This window comes from Bubalus bubalis, chromosome 6 (assembly GCF_019923935.1).
Source record: "Bubalus bubalis isolate 160015118507 breed Murrah chromosome 6, NDDB_SH_1, whole genome shotgun sequence".
Classification (NCBI taxonomy): Eukaryota; Metazoa; Chordata; class Mammalia; order Artiodactyla; family Bovidae; genus Bubalus; species Bubalus bubalis.
The window spans coordinates 7,601,251-7,620,158 of NC_059162.1; the positions used below are offsets into that span (position 1 = coordinate 7,601,251).

Here is an 18,908-nt window from a genome sequence, read left to right on the forward strand (position 1 = left end):
CCTCAGGACGGGGAGCAATAGAGCAAATAAGAATCCATGCCCTGAGTTAAACTGCTTGGGTCCAAATACTGAGTCTGCTGCTTACTAGTTAGGTACCCACTGTAGGAAATGAGTTGTAGGGAGGATTGAGATAAGATAAAAGGTAGTGAACATAGGCAGTGTCTGAGGTATAGCCTGGGTCCTCACTAAATGCCACACTGACTGCTCCCAGATGGATTCTGTGCTGACAGTCTGCAGAGACCAGCTTCATGGACATGTCCTTCCAAGCTGAAGAGAGGTCTTTGGTGTGATTGAGTAACTTGGTTTCCTAATGTAGAATGTCAAAGGATGAATTTTTAGACAATTGTTTTTCCCCTTAGTAAGACTGTAGTTTAAATATTTGGATACAATAAAGGAAACTTTTACTTAACCAGGTTGGGAAGAAGAGTGGAAAAGAGCTCAATTGTTTCATCTAAACAGTAACAAGCCACGAAACCATGTCAGGCTTCCCTTCTCATTATTAATCACTTAACACTGCAGATTCATTTTGGGTCTTTTTTTTTTTTTTCTCTTTCTACATACAGCACAAAACCAAGCAGTTTAAAAATTCTTTATTTGAAGTTTAGACAAAGAACAAGTATTGCATCATAAAGACTTGCTTAAAAGCATATCATAGTCTGCTGTCATTGTTTCTTAATGTGTTGAAAACAAAACAAAAAATTTAAGGGAGAAAATGGTACATCTTTCCTCCACATTTTAACCCATTCTTAACTGAGCACCGATACAACCTTAGAAAGAAAGTCCTGGTGAAACGACATCTCTGATGCTCTCTCCTCGGGTTCTAATGGCTCCGCGGGAGAAGCACTATCGGTCTCAGACTAACCATACTGCCAGTGTGATGACAAGTGACGAGTATCTCTAAGGCCAGTAGTACAGAGCAGTTTCCATCTAAAGTTCTATTTCCCCACCATCTCTCATGAAGATGACTGACCTAGAAATGAGGGCTGAGTGTGAGTTAAAAGGGTCCAATATACATCTGTCGTGAAAGTCAGCCCACTAAACTGAGATGATCCTGCTGGGCAAGACGCCAAGCCTCCGGGTCTGCTTGTTGACTGATGGTCAGCAGCATCACTGGGGGCAAGCAGCAAGGCAGTGTGCTGTTTGCTGACCTTGGAAACGGTCAACTGTGTTTTATTTACTCCTTGGTTCCCCATTTAATATAATTAAAAGCCTTTTAATGTGCTAAGTCTCTAAGGCTTCAAGGTAGCAAACCACTATGTTGAGCATGGTGCCCACTGTTTGCCAGTGACTAGCCATGACCTGACTCACACACAGGACAAGTTTCCTGATCCAGATGCCTTTGTCATCTTCTTTTCATAAGTTCTGACAGAAAGCCTGACAGATATTAACACAGAGGTATTAGAATAAACTGCGAAAAGTCCTAGTCTTGTCCAAAATAAAATTTATTTTAAGTTTACTCATTAAAAATATAAGTTAACAGAACAGACTCTTTTTTCAGGTAAGAGAAAAGTGTTTGTTTGTTTTTTTGTTTTTTTTTTTAATGTGCATAGTTCCATCTGGACTCTGCCAACATTTTGGGTGGTAGTCCAATGTTCTATTTCCTAGAAAATTAAAAATTAATCTCAACCCCTAGGGGTGAGGGGAAATAGGAACTGCTCCCTTCCAAATATTATTAGGTGTAAGAATAAAAGTTTCTTACATTTCATTTTATCTCTTTAAGCTTTATTCTGCTTTTAAGGTAAAGTTATAATTAGCATTCATATTAGCAGCGAAGATCCTAATTTCTGTAAATTAAAATGACTCAAGACTAACAGAAGTAGCATTTGGCAAAGAATGAGGGGTCTATAGAGGGTCAAAAATGTCTATCAATTCTGGTATTAAGCAATCTTATTTGAGAGGTTAATTTGTATGAGAACAGCCAATAGGATAGTACGCAAGGTCTCATTTGAAGTTGAGTCCTATGACTCTGAAGCAAGAAGCTGAGTTGGCCCAGCAGTGTGCAGTGGAAAGAGGGCTTTCACGGTGGAAAACTTCCATGAGGTCAGACTGAAGGGGGCATGGACTCTAACTCTGGCTCTTCAGTAAAAGTGGTTGCTTCTAATAGTTGAAAGTGGAAGCTGCTTTGAAACTTGGCAATGTGTTAGAAAGTCAAATATAATTACAAGTTTTTCTCTGATTGTCAAGTGTCACCACCTGAGGTTAGTAAAATGGTGAAAATCAGAAACCAGTGCAAAAGCTGCCAAGAGCTCGCGCGCTCTCCAGCTCCATGACTCCAGACGCCGCAGCGGCAGGTCCTATCCGAGGGCCACCGCTGTGACTACTGGGGCTTCATTCCCGGGAGGCAGGTTCAAGCCAGGCAAGCTTAATCGGGGCAGTGTCTCTTTAAAAATGCTAGAAAAATCAGTTTGAATCCCAAATTTCTTGTCTGTTTCTAAGTAGTGTTTATTCAGAACACTCAGGAATGACTCATGTAACATTGCTGCTTTCAAATACCTCTGTGTCTACTTCTTGCTAACAAGAGAAGGCAAAGAAATGCCAGCTTTGTTCTGAAGCCTGTAGTCTTTTTTTTTCTTTTTTTAAATTAGAAGATGCTCTGAGCTTTCGTAATCACAGCAAATTTCTTACTTGTGAAACGACAAACACTACCCAATAACATAAACTACAAGGATGGCAAGCAATATGTTTCTTTCAAGATGATCCTTTCACAAACCCTAACTTTAGAAAGAGGCATTTCACACTGTGGTCCTAATGGACCTGTGTCCCTGTTCCGCTGAGTGAGTTAACCCCCCGGGGAAGTAGCCCCTGACATCTGACTCAGTAGGTAGCACAAGGGAACATCTACTTCCATGAAGCCTTAAAAAGTCACAACCAGGTGGGAAAAACACCCAGAAGTCTTCACCATCACTTCCCACAAGAGTAGTACCACTGCCCCAAAGGGCACAGCCATCTAGGAACAGGTGGACTTGACCTCTCCGTGACCTTATCTAATATCCTCACAAATTTGCAAAATACCACTTAAAGACTTAATAAATTAAAAAATTAAATAAATATACACCCACACATCCGCCATAATTCCTGGTTGCCATCCCCAAAAGGCAATCTCACCACAACAATTAAGGGAAAAAACAGCTTAATTTATTCATCAGGCACAGCAACTTTCCATTTCCTAAAGGACCTTGAGCTAGCGTACAGGTATTAAAATAAAAATACCATTATGCCCAGGGATTAGCACTAGCCTTGACAGCAGTTTAAAAAGTATATTTCTTTGCACTTGTCAGTTGCCTTTCACTCATTTCCTGAAACTGTACCCTGAGGAGAATCCTGTTCCCACCTCTCAAAAAGATCAACTGCAGAATAGGTCATGACAAGGAGCAGAAAGGTTGGTGAGTGAAAGCAGGCAAGGCTCCCAGATGGCTTTTTATGGCCACTTCACAGGTACTCTCAATCCACACTTATCCCACCTGAAAGGCATTCAGGGGATGCAACATGTAAGCCTTCAGTCTGGCCGCTTGGTAAAATGAGTGCAGGAAAAGCTGGGAATGAAGGGAAAAAGTAAAAGCGAGTGCTAAAACCAAGAACTCCACGTGATGGTTCGCTCTTGTGTGATTCAGTGCAAAGGGCAGGAAGGAAGCACCGTCCATAATCACTCCATGCACACTTTATGTGTATCCACCGTAATGACTACCTCAGTTCCGGGGGAAGACTGGCAGCTTGGGAATGACCATGTCACCACTGACTACTGGCCATGGCAGCAGCCTCTTGTTTGGAATAATTCACAGGACAGAATGGAAAGGATCAGGACCGGGAGAAGACACTCCAGGAGAAGATGGCCTGTAGCCTAAAGGTCTTCTAGGTGCTACCTTCTCTTTCTTGGTGCCCAGTAGAAGGAAGAGTGGTCCCCTGGGAAGTGGCTCTTGTCTGAAATTGCCCAGGACAGCCAAATCAGAGTGGAGTGCTGCCCTGATTTAAAACAGTTTGTGCATACAGAAAAGGAGGCTACTGACACTTTCCAAACTCCAGATTCCCAGGGAACAGAGCCCCCTGCTTCCCCTCACAAGTTAAACTGATTTCCTCCAAAAGCATCTAACTGACTTAGAGAAGCATCACTGTCCAGACAGAAGTGCTGGTGCGTCTTCAGAAGTATTTAGGAACCATGCTCATTTCACAGGCAGAAAACTAACTGGCTAGATATAAATCCTTGAGGAGTTGATATATTTTCTCTGTTCTTTTCTTGCAGGGAGGAAGAGACTGATACAGTGTGGAATGGAAGAGAAGAAATCTGACCAAAGCAAGTCAATTAGGATAAGAAGCGGTGTTTGCAGAATGCATTCTACTGAGAAATTGAAAAGTTTCAGAGGAGGAGAGGGTCAAAGACCCATTTTTGAAGCTAAAGGTAGAAATCACAGAGGAGAAGAAAGTAAAGTACAAGTGAACAAAGTACGATATTTTTCTGTTTTGTTTTTAATAATGGGAGGACAAAAGAATTAAATTCCTTCACTGCCTTTTCACTGCAGAACTGATAATTACTGTCTTATTATGGGACGCACTCCACCAGTAGGAATCTAATTTGCCTGTCTGCATAGTCTTAAAGGAGTAAATACCTGTCAATTCTCAAAAGAAAAAACTCATGTTTGTTTAAATCTAAAGTCACCTACATGCTCCTTACTTGAACTGGGTCATATTAATAGAAGGTGTGTAGTGTGTGGAGATTCACAATAAAGTGAAGAACTTGTTCTGTGGTCTCTGAGGATCTGAATCAGATAAGCAAAGACATAAATACTTATGTGTGCTAACTCTTAGTGGGCCATGGTCCTCAGAAGAAATGGCTTTAATTAAACTGCAGTCTCATCAAACTTTCAGTGTTCTAAATACATGTATTAATGGAGCTATCTCCTCTTTCAAAAAGACCCCCACCACCGTCTCTTTCATTTTATTCTCTCGAATTCACTACCCTCCCCCGCAATACAGTTGGTTCTCGTGCCGTTTCAGGTGTGAACCACAAATCCCAAGATAAACTTTGCCACTGGAGGGTTTTCCCTTTTACCTAACACTCCAAAGGGCTTGCCTCTCTTGGGGATGCTTTTGGCCCTGCTGGTTCTGGCATCTGCTTTCCAATACGCACACATCCACAATTGGTTTGCATTAAGCTGATGAAAGATCTAATCAGTGGAAACATCTGTGTGCTGTTAAATGAACGTACGGTACCTATAAGTGAAACGGCAGAGAGGGAAGCGGGTCTTATTTGAAAGAATATGACTATTTAAACACAAAACAAATACAGAGGGAAAAGTAATTTAGAAAAGTACAGGGAAAATAAAAATCTACACCAGGCAGCGGTGAAGAATGCAGGGCTACCTGTGCCCCCGGAGAACTGCTGCTTGCCTTGTGTCTGAGCTTCAGTGCTCTTCAAGTGGATAGGCAGATGGTGAGAAATAGAGCAGCTTCGTTTTTTCCTCTTCTCTCTCTGGAATTCTATTATGAGGCAGTTCTCTGCTTGCCACCGAGGCAAAAAGAAACATTTCTCTCACCACTCACCAGTCTGGCAGGGTCCCATTCTCATTCTCCAATGTAGCCCCAGGGCACTACTGTAAGGACTCAGGGATGGTGCTGACCACACGGGCTGCCTCTGGGGCTGCTGGAGGGGAACCAAAGAAGGTGTTGGTTTGATTCCTCTGCTGATCCCGGAGGTAAGGAGGCACTGACGAGCTTTTGATGTGGAGGATTCTGGTGTCCATCACCTGACAGTCAATCTGCATCATCACTTCGTAATCTTGCCCGTTGATCACATTCTCTGCAGAGAGGAATACACACAAGGAATAAATATTCAACAGAAGGTGAAATTCCGCTATAAGCTTCAATCCCAGGAAGACATCATGAGCTCCAAGGTGTGAACTGTCAACACGCTTTCAAGGGTACAGAGAGAATTCATCAGTCACTAATCAGAGCTACAGTGCCGGGATGGGCTGTCCTCTCCTCAATTCTGGTTTCCAAACAACCTTCACTGGCTCAGGAGGCGCTGGAGGCACTGTCAGAATGAATACCGCGGGTCACCTATTCACAGACATTGTATGTCTTGTATGCTTTCCATGCAGTGTATCACCACGACTGCAGCAACTGGAACAGCAGGAGATTTCAGATGCAGAGGGTGGGGAGTGGGTGCAGGGGGGAAGAATACTTAAGTCCTCTCCTTCCCTTTCAACAGTGGGAAGGAGTAATTTGTCAAATGGACCACCATATCATGTGAATCGTAAGGAGGCCTTGGCCAAGACTGCTTGGTTCCTGTGCATCAGTAATATTTCTAATTTCATTAAGATATTCCCAACTATGCATTTAAGGGTTAGAAATTAGGAACATAAAAATACAGTGAAGGCTATAATAATTTATTCCCTGATTTGTAATTCTGGGTGGTTTTTTCCAACTTGTAGTCAATGAAACTTGGCACAAAACTGATGGAAGAATTATAAATAGATAACAAGTCCAGCTTTCAAGTCCAGCTGAACAGTCACAGCAATACAGTCAGAGGATGTGTGAACGTGGAAGAAGGCTGGAGAGTCAACGTGGCATCTCAGTTTGCAATTTCAACCATGAATCCAGAGCTGGGTGTGGGGATCAGGAAGAATGCTGGCGAAGGCCTAGTCCTACACTGCCTTTTCATGAAGATGATACACAGCCAAACAGTGATTTTTAAATTAAACATTTGGCTTCTCTAGGACAAAGAACTGAATTTAAAAGTAGAATTCTTTCTATTCCATTATCTTTTTATTTATTTTCTACTACTACACCATGTATGCCAAGTATTATAAATCCAGAGGAAGAAAATCCAAAGCTTGACATTTGATCCTCAGATTCCATTATGTTTGGGAAAACTGAACTATGGAGTTTGTCACTTATGAGGCAGGAAAAGATTTACAGAGATCACCTAATCCGGGGTGTCTTAAAACAGGGTCTAATGCAAAGACCTCAGAGTCCATAAGTTCCCTGAAATTACATGCAAAGTTTTATTTGTGTGAGCATTTTTCTGGAGAGGGGGGTTACATCAGATTCTTAATGAGGTCTATCGCCTCTTAAAGGTTAAAAACTATTAAATCTAATAAGCTATCAACTTCAAGTGCCTTGAGCAGATCATATTTTTAAAGCTAATGGAAGACATCATTCTTCCACTTTTATTGGCTGATTATTTCAACTTCTAAAATAGTCTCCACTTGATGGTGAATTTCCCACTACAAGTCTTATAAGTCTCTTTGATTACAGTTAAAGCTAATTTCCTTCTTTCCCAGCCTTACTAGTGATGAAGAGCAGTCAGTTGCTGCTGGATATTAACTAACCCTACTTATTTTTAAAGACCATTGCTATGGAATTTTAACTCCAATTTTACAACTCCTGCTACTCTGTAATGGCTATCAAATCATTTACTTATCTTTAGAGAATTAAATCTGATTGCCTGTAAGCTAGCCAACGTTTCCCTATCCAGGTGTTTTCTTTTCTAAAAAGTAGGCAATGGAAGAAAGACAAGCTGCTAACGTATTTGGAGTTATTACATTCAGAACATGTGATACGGTTCAGATTCCAAGGTACCACACTAGTCATTTCCTTTTGGAACCATGGTCCCTCTCTTTTAGAAAAACTGAAAGATTGTATGTGTGTGTGCATGCACACACACACACACACAAATGACTGAATAATGAAAAACACATGTATAAGAGACATAATATACATTACTAATTTTTACTACTTTCCTGAATTGACTCAAAATCCAGATGACAGTATAAGATCAAAACTAGGTTCTCTCATATAGTCCATACCACCTGCAGAAGTCATCAGAGCCCATGTGCCTGCTATGCTTTAAATTGATAACTGGAGTTCTTTAATATCTTAAATATTGGGAAGAGATGAAAAACCTGGTGATATGAGCTCAGATGCTTGGGGGAAAACTAAAGCTGTGTCATGATTCCAAAAACCTGGGAGTCCCTCGCCATGGCTGAAATGGCATCATTATTTTAAGCCCAACCAGGAGGCTCAGGCTAGCTATGGGTTCAGGAGGCTTTAAAATGGACTCTGTTCTTCACTCCTTTCTGAACTTTGAGGCCAAGGAAGTGACCAGCAATACTAGAAGAAGACTCTACCAGATAGGATATGAGTGTCTTAAACCAAATTTAGGAAGCCCTTCTAAACGACAAACTGATAATTTAGGGTTTAAAGTGACATACCATTAGGACTCCCAAGTTACCCACAACCTCTAAAAAAATGAGTGGCTCTAGCAATTTCTTTTCTTTGGTCCACTCTGTGGGACCCTATAAAAGAGTCCTTTGGGGGTTTCAGTACTGACCCCCTTGCATAATGAGTGGGGTAGTCTCAACATTACTGCTGCCGCTAAGTCACTTCCGTCGTGTCCGACTCTGTGCGACCCCTGAGACGGCAGCCCACCAGGCTCCCCCGTCTGTGGGATTCTCCAGGCAAGAACACTGGAGTGGGTTGCCATTTCCTTCTCCAATGCATGAAAGTGAAAAGTGAAAGTGAAGTCACTCAGTCGTGTCTGACTCTGAGTGACCCCATAGACTGCAGCCTACCAGGCTCTTCCGTCCATGGGATTTTCCAGGCAAGAGTACTGGAGTGGGGTGCCATTGCCTTCTCCCAACATTACTGATGAGGTTCTAATTATTTTAACTAAAGGAGAACAGAACGGGAAACAGCTTATGATAACTTGCCGTCTGCTAGGCCCTTGCCCTGTGCTGTCAGGCACACAGTCTGCTTCCAGGAGCAACAGAGAGACTCTGAAACTCTGAAATTTGCACCTCACTGTGAATAATACAAGGGGTCTACAGGTGGTGCAATGGTAAAAAGAATATGCCTGCCAATGCAAGAGATGCAAGAGACGTGGGTTCGATCCCTGGGTTGGGAAGATGCCCTGGAGAAGGGAAAGGCTACCCACTCCAGTACTCCAGTATTCTGGCCTGGAGAATTCCATGGATGGAGGACCCTGGTGGGCTACAGTCCATGGGGTCACAAAGAGCTGGACATGACTAAGCACGCATGCATGTGAATAATATGCACCAGAGTAGGCTCTAACCGGAGAGATGAGACCTGAAGTTTCTGGTGGCTCAGGGAAAAGGGAGAGGAAGAGCCTCTGAAGGAAAATCCAGACAGGATGTGAGAGGCTGAGGACGGACTGCACTCTCTCACCAAGGGCCAGGCTTCCATTATGAAGGGGCAGCACCCCCAGAATAAGAGAAAACATCACAGCTCATGGGTTTTCTGACAAGAGGGAACAAGGTAAATACTGGATTAGGGAGTTGTTAGAGTTGAGTTATGTGAAAAGATTGCTAAAACATTTTTTGTGTACTTAATGACAGAAGACAGTGACTACTGGGGAAAACAGAACTAAAAGGAACAGTGTGGAGCACAGACGGTAAGGGCTTACTCTCCCTCTTGCTCTGGCAAGCACGGTTTTGGGTGCTGCACAGTGATGTAACTGATCTTACGTGCTGGGCCTTCTGGAGTAAACACAATGAGAAGAAACATTGACCCGAGTCAGGAAAAAGGTACAAAATACGAATACTTCACGTTCAAAATTAATCAGGCAAATAAAAAGGAAGAGGTGATTGACGTGAAACATGAGCATCAGAAAGTGATTCTGAATGCCCAGAAGGACTGGGAAAGCATGAAAAAAAGCGCCTGGAGAGTGGCGGTGGAAAAACTCTAGGCACTGTGAAATTCTGAACGCCTGTAAACACACAGTAACTGAATTAAGAATGGCCTGCCAAGGGGCTGTTTGCTGGGAGATGACTAACACATACATCAGAACCTTGACCGTAAACAGAATTCAAATACCTCAGAATTTTACAGAAAGCTTAATTTAAAAGCAAAACAAAACAAGACTTCACCAGTGCTTTGCAAAGAAGTTATGTGTGAGAAAACAGATTTCTGTTCAGAATCAGACACTCATCAGGCTAGGCTGGTGACGGGCAGTAGGCTGTCCGTATCTGTGCCTGAATTCTGCGGGGTGTGGGGGGACATGCATGGTAAATAAAAATCCCCCCTTCCACGGATCACAAGACATAACTTCATCCAAAACAAACAAACTGAAAAATGAGGAAAGAAACCCAAATGGGTAAGAAAGTGGAGACAAAGGGAATGGAAGGTGGGAACAGAATGAACAATAAAGCGGTAAAATATCACGTATGTGCTGGTTGTGACCATCCCAGTGCGCCATGCATTGGAAAAAAGTTAAAAAGCTCTTTCTACTCTTCTACCCAAATTCTCCATTCAACTTCTTTTTTAAAAAATTAATTTAATTGTAGGATAATTACTTTACAATATTGTGATGGTTTTTGCCATACATCAGTATGAATCAGCCATAGGTATACATATGCCCCCTCTATCCTGAAGCCCCCTTCCCATCTCCCTCCCCACTCTAAACCTCCAGGATGTCACACAGCACCGGCTTTGGATGCCCTGCCTCATACATCAAACCCACACTGGTTATCTATTTCATATATGGTAGTGTATATGTTTCAATGTTATTCCTGTTTCAAGAACTTCTGAGAACCTTCTATGAAAATTCCAATATTGACCTTTTCCTTGTAACCAATATATAAATGTTCTATGTCACTGAATATGTTAAAATACTGACAGAAAAGAGGTTTGGCTCTTTTTAAAAAATGTCTGGCATTTTTGAAGGTAGCAGGTAAGGGATCACTGGTGGAGCTAGAACCTTTCCCTCATCAGCGGGGAAGAAGACTGAGTGAATAACTAAGAGTCACTGCGGATGGGCTTCCCAGGTGACGCTGGTGGTAAAGAAGCCACCAGCCAACGCAGGAGACATTGAGAGACGCACGTTTGATCTCTGGGTCGGGAAGATCCCCTAGAGGAGGGCATGGCAACCCACTCCATTTTTCTTGTCTGGAGAATCCCCATGGACAGAGGAGCCTGAAGGACTACAGTCCATGGGGTCGCAGAGTTGGACACAACTGAAGTGACTTAGCAGGCAGGCATACTGCAGATGGAAACACAAAATACACTTCCACCTTGACTCTTTCCAGAGACATAAGGAAAAACACCTGCAGGAGCAAAGAGAGCCCAGTAACTACTATTGTCTGCCCTTTGCTGTTTCTCCGACAGTGGAGAGACTTCAGGCTGAGTGTCCAAGGGCAGGGAGGGACAGTGGGAGGGGCTTTATACATTTAACTATAAGACAAACCAGAATTTGTTAAACTTTTTAAAAATACATGTGTACTTACTTATTTTTTATTGAAGTATAGTTGATTTGCTCTATTACATAAATTTCCATTATATTCCATTTAAAGTTATTATAAAATATTAGCTATATTCTCTATGCTTGTAGCTTATTTTATACATAGTGGTTTCTACTTCTTTATTCCCTCCCTTTACCTTGTTTCTCCCCACTGGAAACCACTGCTTTGTTCTCCATATCTGGTAGTCTGTTTCTGTTTTATTATATTCAGTCATTTTATTTTTTAGATTCCACATATAAGTGATAACATACAGTATTTGTCTTTCTCTGTCTGATTTATTTCACTAAGTCTAAAAAGGTCTGTCTAGTCAAGGCTATAGTTTTTCCAGTGGTCATGTAAGGATGCGAGAGTTGGACTGTGAAGAAAGCTGAGCGCCGAAGAATTGATGCTTTTGAACTCTGGTGCTGGAGAAGACTCTTGAGAGTCCCTTGGACTGCAAGGAGATCCAACCAGTCCATTCTGAAGGAGAGCATCCCTGGGTTTTCTTTGGAAGGACTGATGCTAAAGCTGAAACTCCAGTACTTTGGCCACCTCATGTGAAGAGTTGACTCATGGGAAAAGACCCTGATGCTGGGAAGGACTGGGGGCAGGAGGAGAAGGGGACAACAGAGGATGAGATGGCTGGATGGCATCACTGACTTGATGGACATGAGTGTGGGTTAACTCCGGGAGTTGTTGATGGACGGGGAGGCCTGGCATGGTGCGATTCATGGGGTCGCAGAGTCGGACATGACTGAGCAACTGAACTGAACTGAACTGAACTGAATACTCTTCAGGTCCATCCATGTTGTTGCAAATGGCAACACTTGATTCTTTTTTATGGCTGAGTAGTATTCTGTTGCAGCTATATACACCACATTTTCTTTATGCACTCATCTACTGATGGACACCTAGATTGCCTTCATTACTTGACTACTGTAAATAACGCTCTCATGAACACTGAGGTGCATGTGTTCTTTTGAATTAATGTTTCCATTTTCTTCAGATATATACTCAGAAGGGGAGTTGCTAGATCATATGGTAGTTTTATTTTTAGTTTCTTAAGGACACTCCATATAGTTTTCCATAGTGGCTGCACCAATTTACATTCCCGCCAACAGTGTACAAGGGTTCGCTTTTCTCCACGTCCTCTCCAGCATTTGTTATCTGTGGTCTTTTTGATGACAACCATTTTGATAGGTGTGAGGTGATAGCTCATTGAGGTCTTGATTTGCATTTCTCTAATAATCAGTGATGCTGAGCATTTTTTTTCATGTGCTTCCTGGGCATCTGTATGTCTTCTTTGGAAAAATGTCTATTCAGGTCCTCTGCATTTTTTTATTTGGGTTGTTTGCTTTTTCAACATTGAATTGTTATGAGCTGTTTATATATATTTTGGATATTAAACCCTTACTGGTCATATCACTGCAAATATTTTCTCCCATTCTCCTGTTTTCTCCCAAAATGGTTGTCTTCATTTTGTTGGTGGTTTCCTTTGTTATGCAAAAGCTTTTAAGTTTAATTAGGTCCCATTTATTTACTTCTGCTTTTATTTCCTTTGCTTTAGGAGACAGATCCTAAAAAATAGTGCTACAATTTTTGTAAAAAAGTGTTCTGCCTATGTTTTCTTCTAGGAGTTTTTATGGTTTCCAGTCTTACATTTAGGTTTTTAATCTATTTCAAGTTTATTTTTATATACAGTACTACAGAATGTTCTCCTTTAATTCTTTTACATGTAACTGTGTAGTTTTCTCAGCACCACTTAATGAAGACACTGTCTTTTCTCCATTGTATATTCTTGCCTCTCTTGCCATAGATTAATTGGACATAAATGTGCGGATTTGTTTCTGGGCTCTCTATTCTGTCCCACTGATCTATGTATCTGTATACAGAACCATACTGTTTTGATGACTGTAGCTTTGTAGTATAGTCTGAAGTCAGGAAGTGTGATGCCTCCAACTTTGTTCTGTCTTCTCAAGTTGCTTTGACTATTTGAGGTCTTTGGAGGTCCCACGTAAAATTTTTAGAATTGATTGCTCTAGTCTTGTGAAAAATGTCATAGCTGTTTTGATAGGCAGTACAATAAATCTGTAGATTGCTTTGGGTAGTATGGTCATTTTAACAAGATTAATTCTTCCAATTCATGAACATTGAATGTCTTTACATTTATCTATACTGTCTTCAATTTCCTTCATCAATAACTTATAGTTTTCACAGTACAGGTCTTTTAATGTCCTTGGTTTAAATTTGTTGCTAGGTATTTTATTCTTTTTGATGCCAATGTAGATAGGACTGTTTTCTTGAATTCTCCTTCTGATAGTTCATTATTGGTATATAGGGAAACAAAATATTTCTTTAATTAATCTTGTATCCTGTAACTGACTGAACTCATTTATTAGTTTTTGGGTGAGATTTCAGGGCTTTCTACATATAGTGTCATGTCACAGTAGTGAGAGTTTTACTTCTTCCCATCCAATTTGTATGCCTTTTATTTCTTGTCTGATGAATATGGCTAGAACTTCCAACACCGTGTTAAACAGAAGTGGTGAGAGTTGGCATCCTTACCTTATTCCTGAGTTTACAGGAAAAACTTTCAGCTTTTCTTGTTGAATATATTAACTGTGGGTTTGTCATAAATGGCCTTTATTATGTTTAGATATGTTCCCACTATATTCACTGTGATGAGAGTTTTTATCATGAATGGATATTGAATTTTGTCAAATGCTTCTGCATCTGTTAAGACAATCATGTGATTTTTAGTCTTCATTTTGTTAATGTGATGTACCACATTAATTGATTTGCAGATAATGAGCCATCCTTCCATCCCTGGAATAAATCCCACTTGATCATGGTATATGATCCTTTTTACATATTATTGAATTTGGTTTGCTAATCCTTTGTTGTAGATTTTTGCATTTATAGTCATCAGAAATATTGGCCTGTGCTTTTCTTTTTTCATAGTATCTTTCTCTGATTTTGGTATCAGGGTAATGGCAGCCTCGCAGAATGAATTTGGATGTGCTCTCTCCTCTTCAGTTTTTCAGAATAGTTTGAGAAGGAAAGGCATGAATAAAATATGTTAAATATTATATGATTGTTATATTTCTGAACAATGGGGAGACAGATGAGAAAGAACTTATCTAGTTAGAAGATCTATAATAATTTAATTTTAAAAATGTATGGGCCTACAATAATGTCTATAAAACCCACCAATCCTTAAGGAAGACATGAAGTGGTCATGATGATTGAAGGAAACTACACTTACTGTTTTATATTTAAATATAAAGCTTTTTTACATGTTTTTTTCCTCTTTTTTATTATTTATTTATTTTTAAATTTATTTACTTATTTTTTAATATAAATTTATTTATTTTAATTGGAGGCTAATTACTTTACAATATTGTATTGGTTTTTATATATACTAAATTTCCAGGAATAAACTACTGAGTAATTTGTTTAATAACATTTAGTGGTTTGGTTTGCCAGACACTGTTCATCTAATACTCAAAGCAACCTCCTAATTCAGGCATTATTATTCCCATTTTATAGATGAGAAAACTGGAGCATAAAAATGTCATGCAACTAGCAATACAACAAGGAAATGGCAGAGCAGGAAGTTCAAACATAGAGTGTCTTTAGAATACATTCTTACAAACCACTCCACTATGTTGGGAATATTATTATTTTTTAACTGAGATTTGTTTATCATCATTTCAGGAAATCACATCCCCAATGGCAAGTATACCCTTAGTATCTGGGTCACTGTCAGGAAACGCTAGTATCAGTTTGCATTAGTAGCTGTTGCATTCCCAGTCATAGTATGTACTGATTCAAGCACGTGACTTGTTCACTGTGTATTCTAATGCAATATAAGCATTATATTTATAATGCTTGAACATTATATATATTTATCCATTCAACAAATATTTACTGAATTCCTACCATGTGCCAGGCACTGAGGATACAGAAGTGAACAAAACAGAAAAAAAAAAAATCTTATTCTCATAGAGTTTAACCCTTATAAAAGAAAAGTGAGGGTGGAGACCGAAAATAAATAAGTATACAGAATGTTGAATAAGTGGTATGGGCAAAAACAAAGCACCGAAGGCGGTTAGGGAGTGAGGGTGGCGGTGTGAGGAGTGGCTTGCAGTTTAGATGTGGTGCCCGGTGGAGGCTTCACTGAGAGGGTGACTTCTGCATAAGGACCTCAGGAGGTGAGGAGTGAGCCATGCAGCTATCAAGGGAGAAGTCGAGCACATACACGTCTGAGATTCCATGACATGTTAGTGGAGAGAACAGGCAAGCAGTAGGAAATAGGGGTGAGGACTGACTGGCAGGAGAAAACAGGGTTAGAACTGTAGTTTTGGAGTTTATTTGTAGACAAGACAGATGGAGTCCTGAAACCAAATGGTACTCTTGGGGAAAAAATGATGGGAACATGTGTGTTAAAAAGGATGGGCATGAACCCAGAGAATGGGAGAAAATAATTCCTTCATTTGCAAATAATCTCCAAAATATAAAAACAGCCCATGCAGCTCAATAAAAAAAAACACACAACCTAATCAAAAAAGAGCTGGAAGATCTAAATAGACATTTCTCCCAAGATGCACTGATGGCTACAAGGCACATGAAAAGACGCCCCAACGTCACCTACTATTGGGGAAATACAAGCCAAAACCACAATGAGGTGTCACCTCGCACCAGAGTGGCCATCACCAAATAATCTGCAAACAGTGAATGCTAGAGAGAGTGTGCAGAAAAGGGAATCATCCTACAATATTGGTGGGAATGTAAATTGGTATAACCACTATGGAGGACAGTATGCAGGTTCCTTTTCATCCCAATCCCAAAGAAAGGCAATGCCAAAGAATGTTCAAACTACCACACAATTATACTCTTCTCACAGGCTAGCAAAGTAATGTTCAACATTCTCCAAGCTAGGCTTCAACAGTGTGTGAACTGAGAACTTCCAGATGTTCAACTTGGATTTAGAAAAGGCAGAGGAAAAAGAGATCAAATTGCCAATATCAGTTAGATCAGAGAGAAAGCAAGAGAATTCCAGAAAAACATCTACTTCTGCTTCATTGACTACACTAAAGCCTTTGAATGTGTGTGGATCACAACAAACTGTGGGACTAGCAGACCACCTGACCTGCCTCCTGAGAAATCTGCATGCAGGTCAAGAAGCAACAGTTACAACCGGACATGGAACAACACTGGTTCCAAATCAGGAAAGAGTACGTCAAGGTTGTATATTGTCACCCTGCTTATTTAACTTATATGCCGAGTACATCATATAAAATGCCAGGCTGGATGAAGCACAAGCTGGAATCAAGATTGCCGGGAGAAATATCAATAACCTCAGATATACAGATGACACCACCCTTATGGGAGAAAGTGAAGAGGAATTAAAGAGCCTCTTGATGAAAGTAAAAGAGGAGAGTGAAAGAGCTGGCTTAAAACTCAATATTCAAAAAACTAAGATCATGGCAACTGGTCCCTTCACTTCATGGCAAATAGATGGGGAAACAATGGAAACAGTGACAGACTTTATTTTCTTGGACTCCAAAATCACTGCAGATGGTGATTGCAGCCAGGAAATTAAAAGATGCTTGCTCCTTGGAAGAAAAGCTATGACCAACCTAGACAGCATATTAAAAAGCAGAGACATTACTTTACTGACAGAGGTCTGTATATTCAAAGCTATGTTTTTTTCAGTAGTCACATATGGATGTGAGAGTTGGACCATAAAGAAGGCTGAGTGCTGAAGAACGGATGCTTTTGAAACGTGGTGTTGGAGAAGACTTTTGAGAGTCCCCTGGATAGCAAGGAGATCCAACCAGTCCATCCTAAAGGAAATCAGTCCTGAATATTCATTGGAAGGACTGATGTTGAAGCTGAAACTTCAATACTTTGGCCACCTGAGGCGAAGAATTGACTCATTTGAAAAGACCCTGATGCTGGGAAAGATTGAAGGCAGAAGGAAAAGGGGATGACAGAGGATGAGATGGTTGGATGGCATCACCGACTCGATGGACATGAGTTTGAGCAAGCTCTGGGAGTTGGTGACAGACAGGGAAGCCTCCTGTGCTACAGTCCTGGCATGCTGGGTTGCAAAGAGTCAGACACGACTGAGTGACTGAACTGAACTTAAAAAACTAAATATAGAACTACTATATGATCCAGCAATCCCACTCCTTGGCATGTATCTGGAGAAAACTGTAGTATGATAAGATACACGCATTCTGAGGTTTACTGATGCACTATTTGCCATAGCCAAGACAAAACTAAAGAAGATGTGGCACATATGTACAACAGGATAGTACTCAGCTGCAAAGAACAAAATAATGTCATTTGCAGCAACATGGATGGACTTAGAGACTGTTATACTGAGTGAAGAAGTCAGACAAAGACAGACAAATATCATATGATATGGTTTATATGTGGAATGTAAAAAAAAAAAAAGGTACAAATGAACTTACTTATAAAACAGAAATAGAGTCACTTGTAGAAAACAAACTTGTTACCGGGGGGAAAAGGGGAGAGGACAGATAAATTGGGAGACTGACAAATACACACTTCTATATATAAAATGAAAGTGAAATCGTAGTTGCTTAGTCATGTCCGACTCTTGCGACCCCATGGGCTATAACCCGCCAGGCTCTTCTGTCCATGGGATTCTCCAGGCAAGAATACTGGAGGGGGTTGCCATTCTCTTCTCCAGGGGATCTTCCTGACCCAGGGATCAAACCCAGGTCTGCTACAGTGCAGGTAGATTCTTTACCATCTGAGCCACAGGGGAAGCCCCCATAAATAAAACAGCTACTGCACAGCCCAGGGAACTCTACTCAATACTCTGTAACATCCTTTATGGGAAAAGAACGTGAAAAAAAGAAAAGAGTAGATATACGTATAAGTGATTCATTTTGCTGTATACCTGAAACTAACACAGCATTGTAAATCAACTATACTTCAATAAAAATTTTTGAAAAAGAATCATGAACATGAAGGAAAAGAGTAGATCTGTGGTTTTATCTGATCACTGAGAATACTTTTAACTGAGAACCCAAACTCAGTTTGTAATCTTCATTCATTCATTCAACAAATGTTTATATACTAACTATAGGCCAGGCATGGTTACAGACTCTTAAAAGCATTCAGATCCTATTTTCTGTATCCAAATTAAACAGAGGGTGAATTTTCTAAAGGAAAACGGACACCATATCATGGGTCAGAAAACTGTCCACAAACATTTACTAAGTGCCTTAAATTGTAAGGAATTACATAAGAAAATGAGGTTTCTCCCTTTATGCAGCTGACAGGAGTGTTTCAAAAGCAACAAAATCACATTTAAAATATTGGTAAAACATCAAACAAGTGCATTTCCTCAGAAAAGCCTTTCTTCTTACTACCAAAACTCAAGTTGCATCCTCAAATCACATCAGTTATTTTCCTTCATAGCACTTATCACAACATATAATTAAACACTGGCTTATTTACCTATTTATGAATATATGCCTCCCCTACTAGACCATCAACTCCATAAACTCAAAGAATATGTCTGTTTCATTCACCACTACATATCTGGAATTAGCAACATCTCTTTACAGCAGACAATGAAAAATACAGAACACGGTTAAGAAGGCTGTCCTTCCTACTTGCTAGTTATGTCATCAG

At 40.4% G+C, this 18,908-nt stretch overlaps 1 protein-coding gene and 1 long non-coding RNA gene across 2 annotated transcripts in view; one reads left to right on the forward strand and one right to left on the reverse strand.

The window, feature by feature from the left end:
* Positions 1–574: 574 nt before the first annotated feature.
* The window catches only part of ATF6 (activating transcription factor 6), a 234,783-nt gene continuing 216,449 nt past the window's right edge, over positions 575–18,908 (reverse strand). The window contains exon 17 of the mRNA XM_044944907.2: positions 575–5,791. Within this exon, the coding sequence (XP_044800842.1) occupies positions 5,583–5,791 (209 nt within the window). The 3' untranslated portion in view covers positions 575–5,582. The remainder of the gene's footprint in view (positions 5,792–18,908) is intronic.
* LOC123333954 lies at positions 5,903–6,747 on the forward strand. Its single transcript, XR_006551557.1, has 2 exons — positions 5,903–6,066; positions 6,426–6,747. It is a non-coding gene; the product is annotated as an uncharacterized LOC123333954 (long non-coding RNA).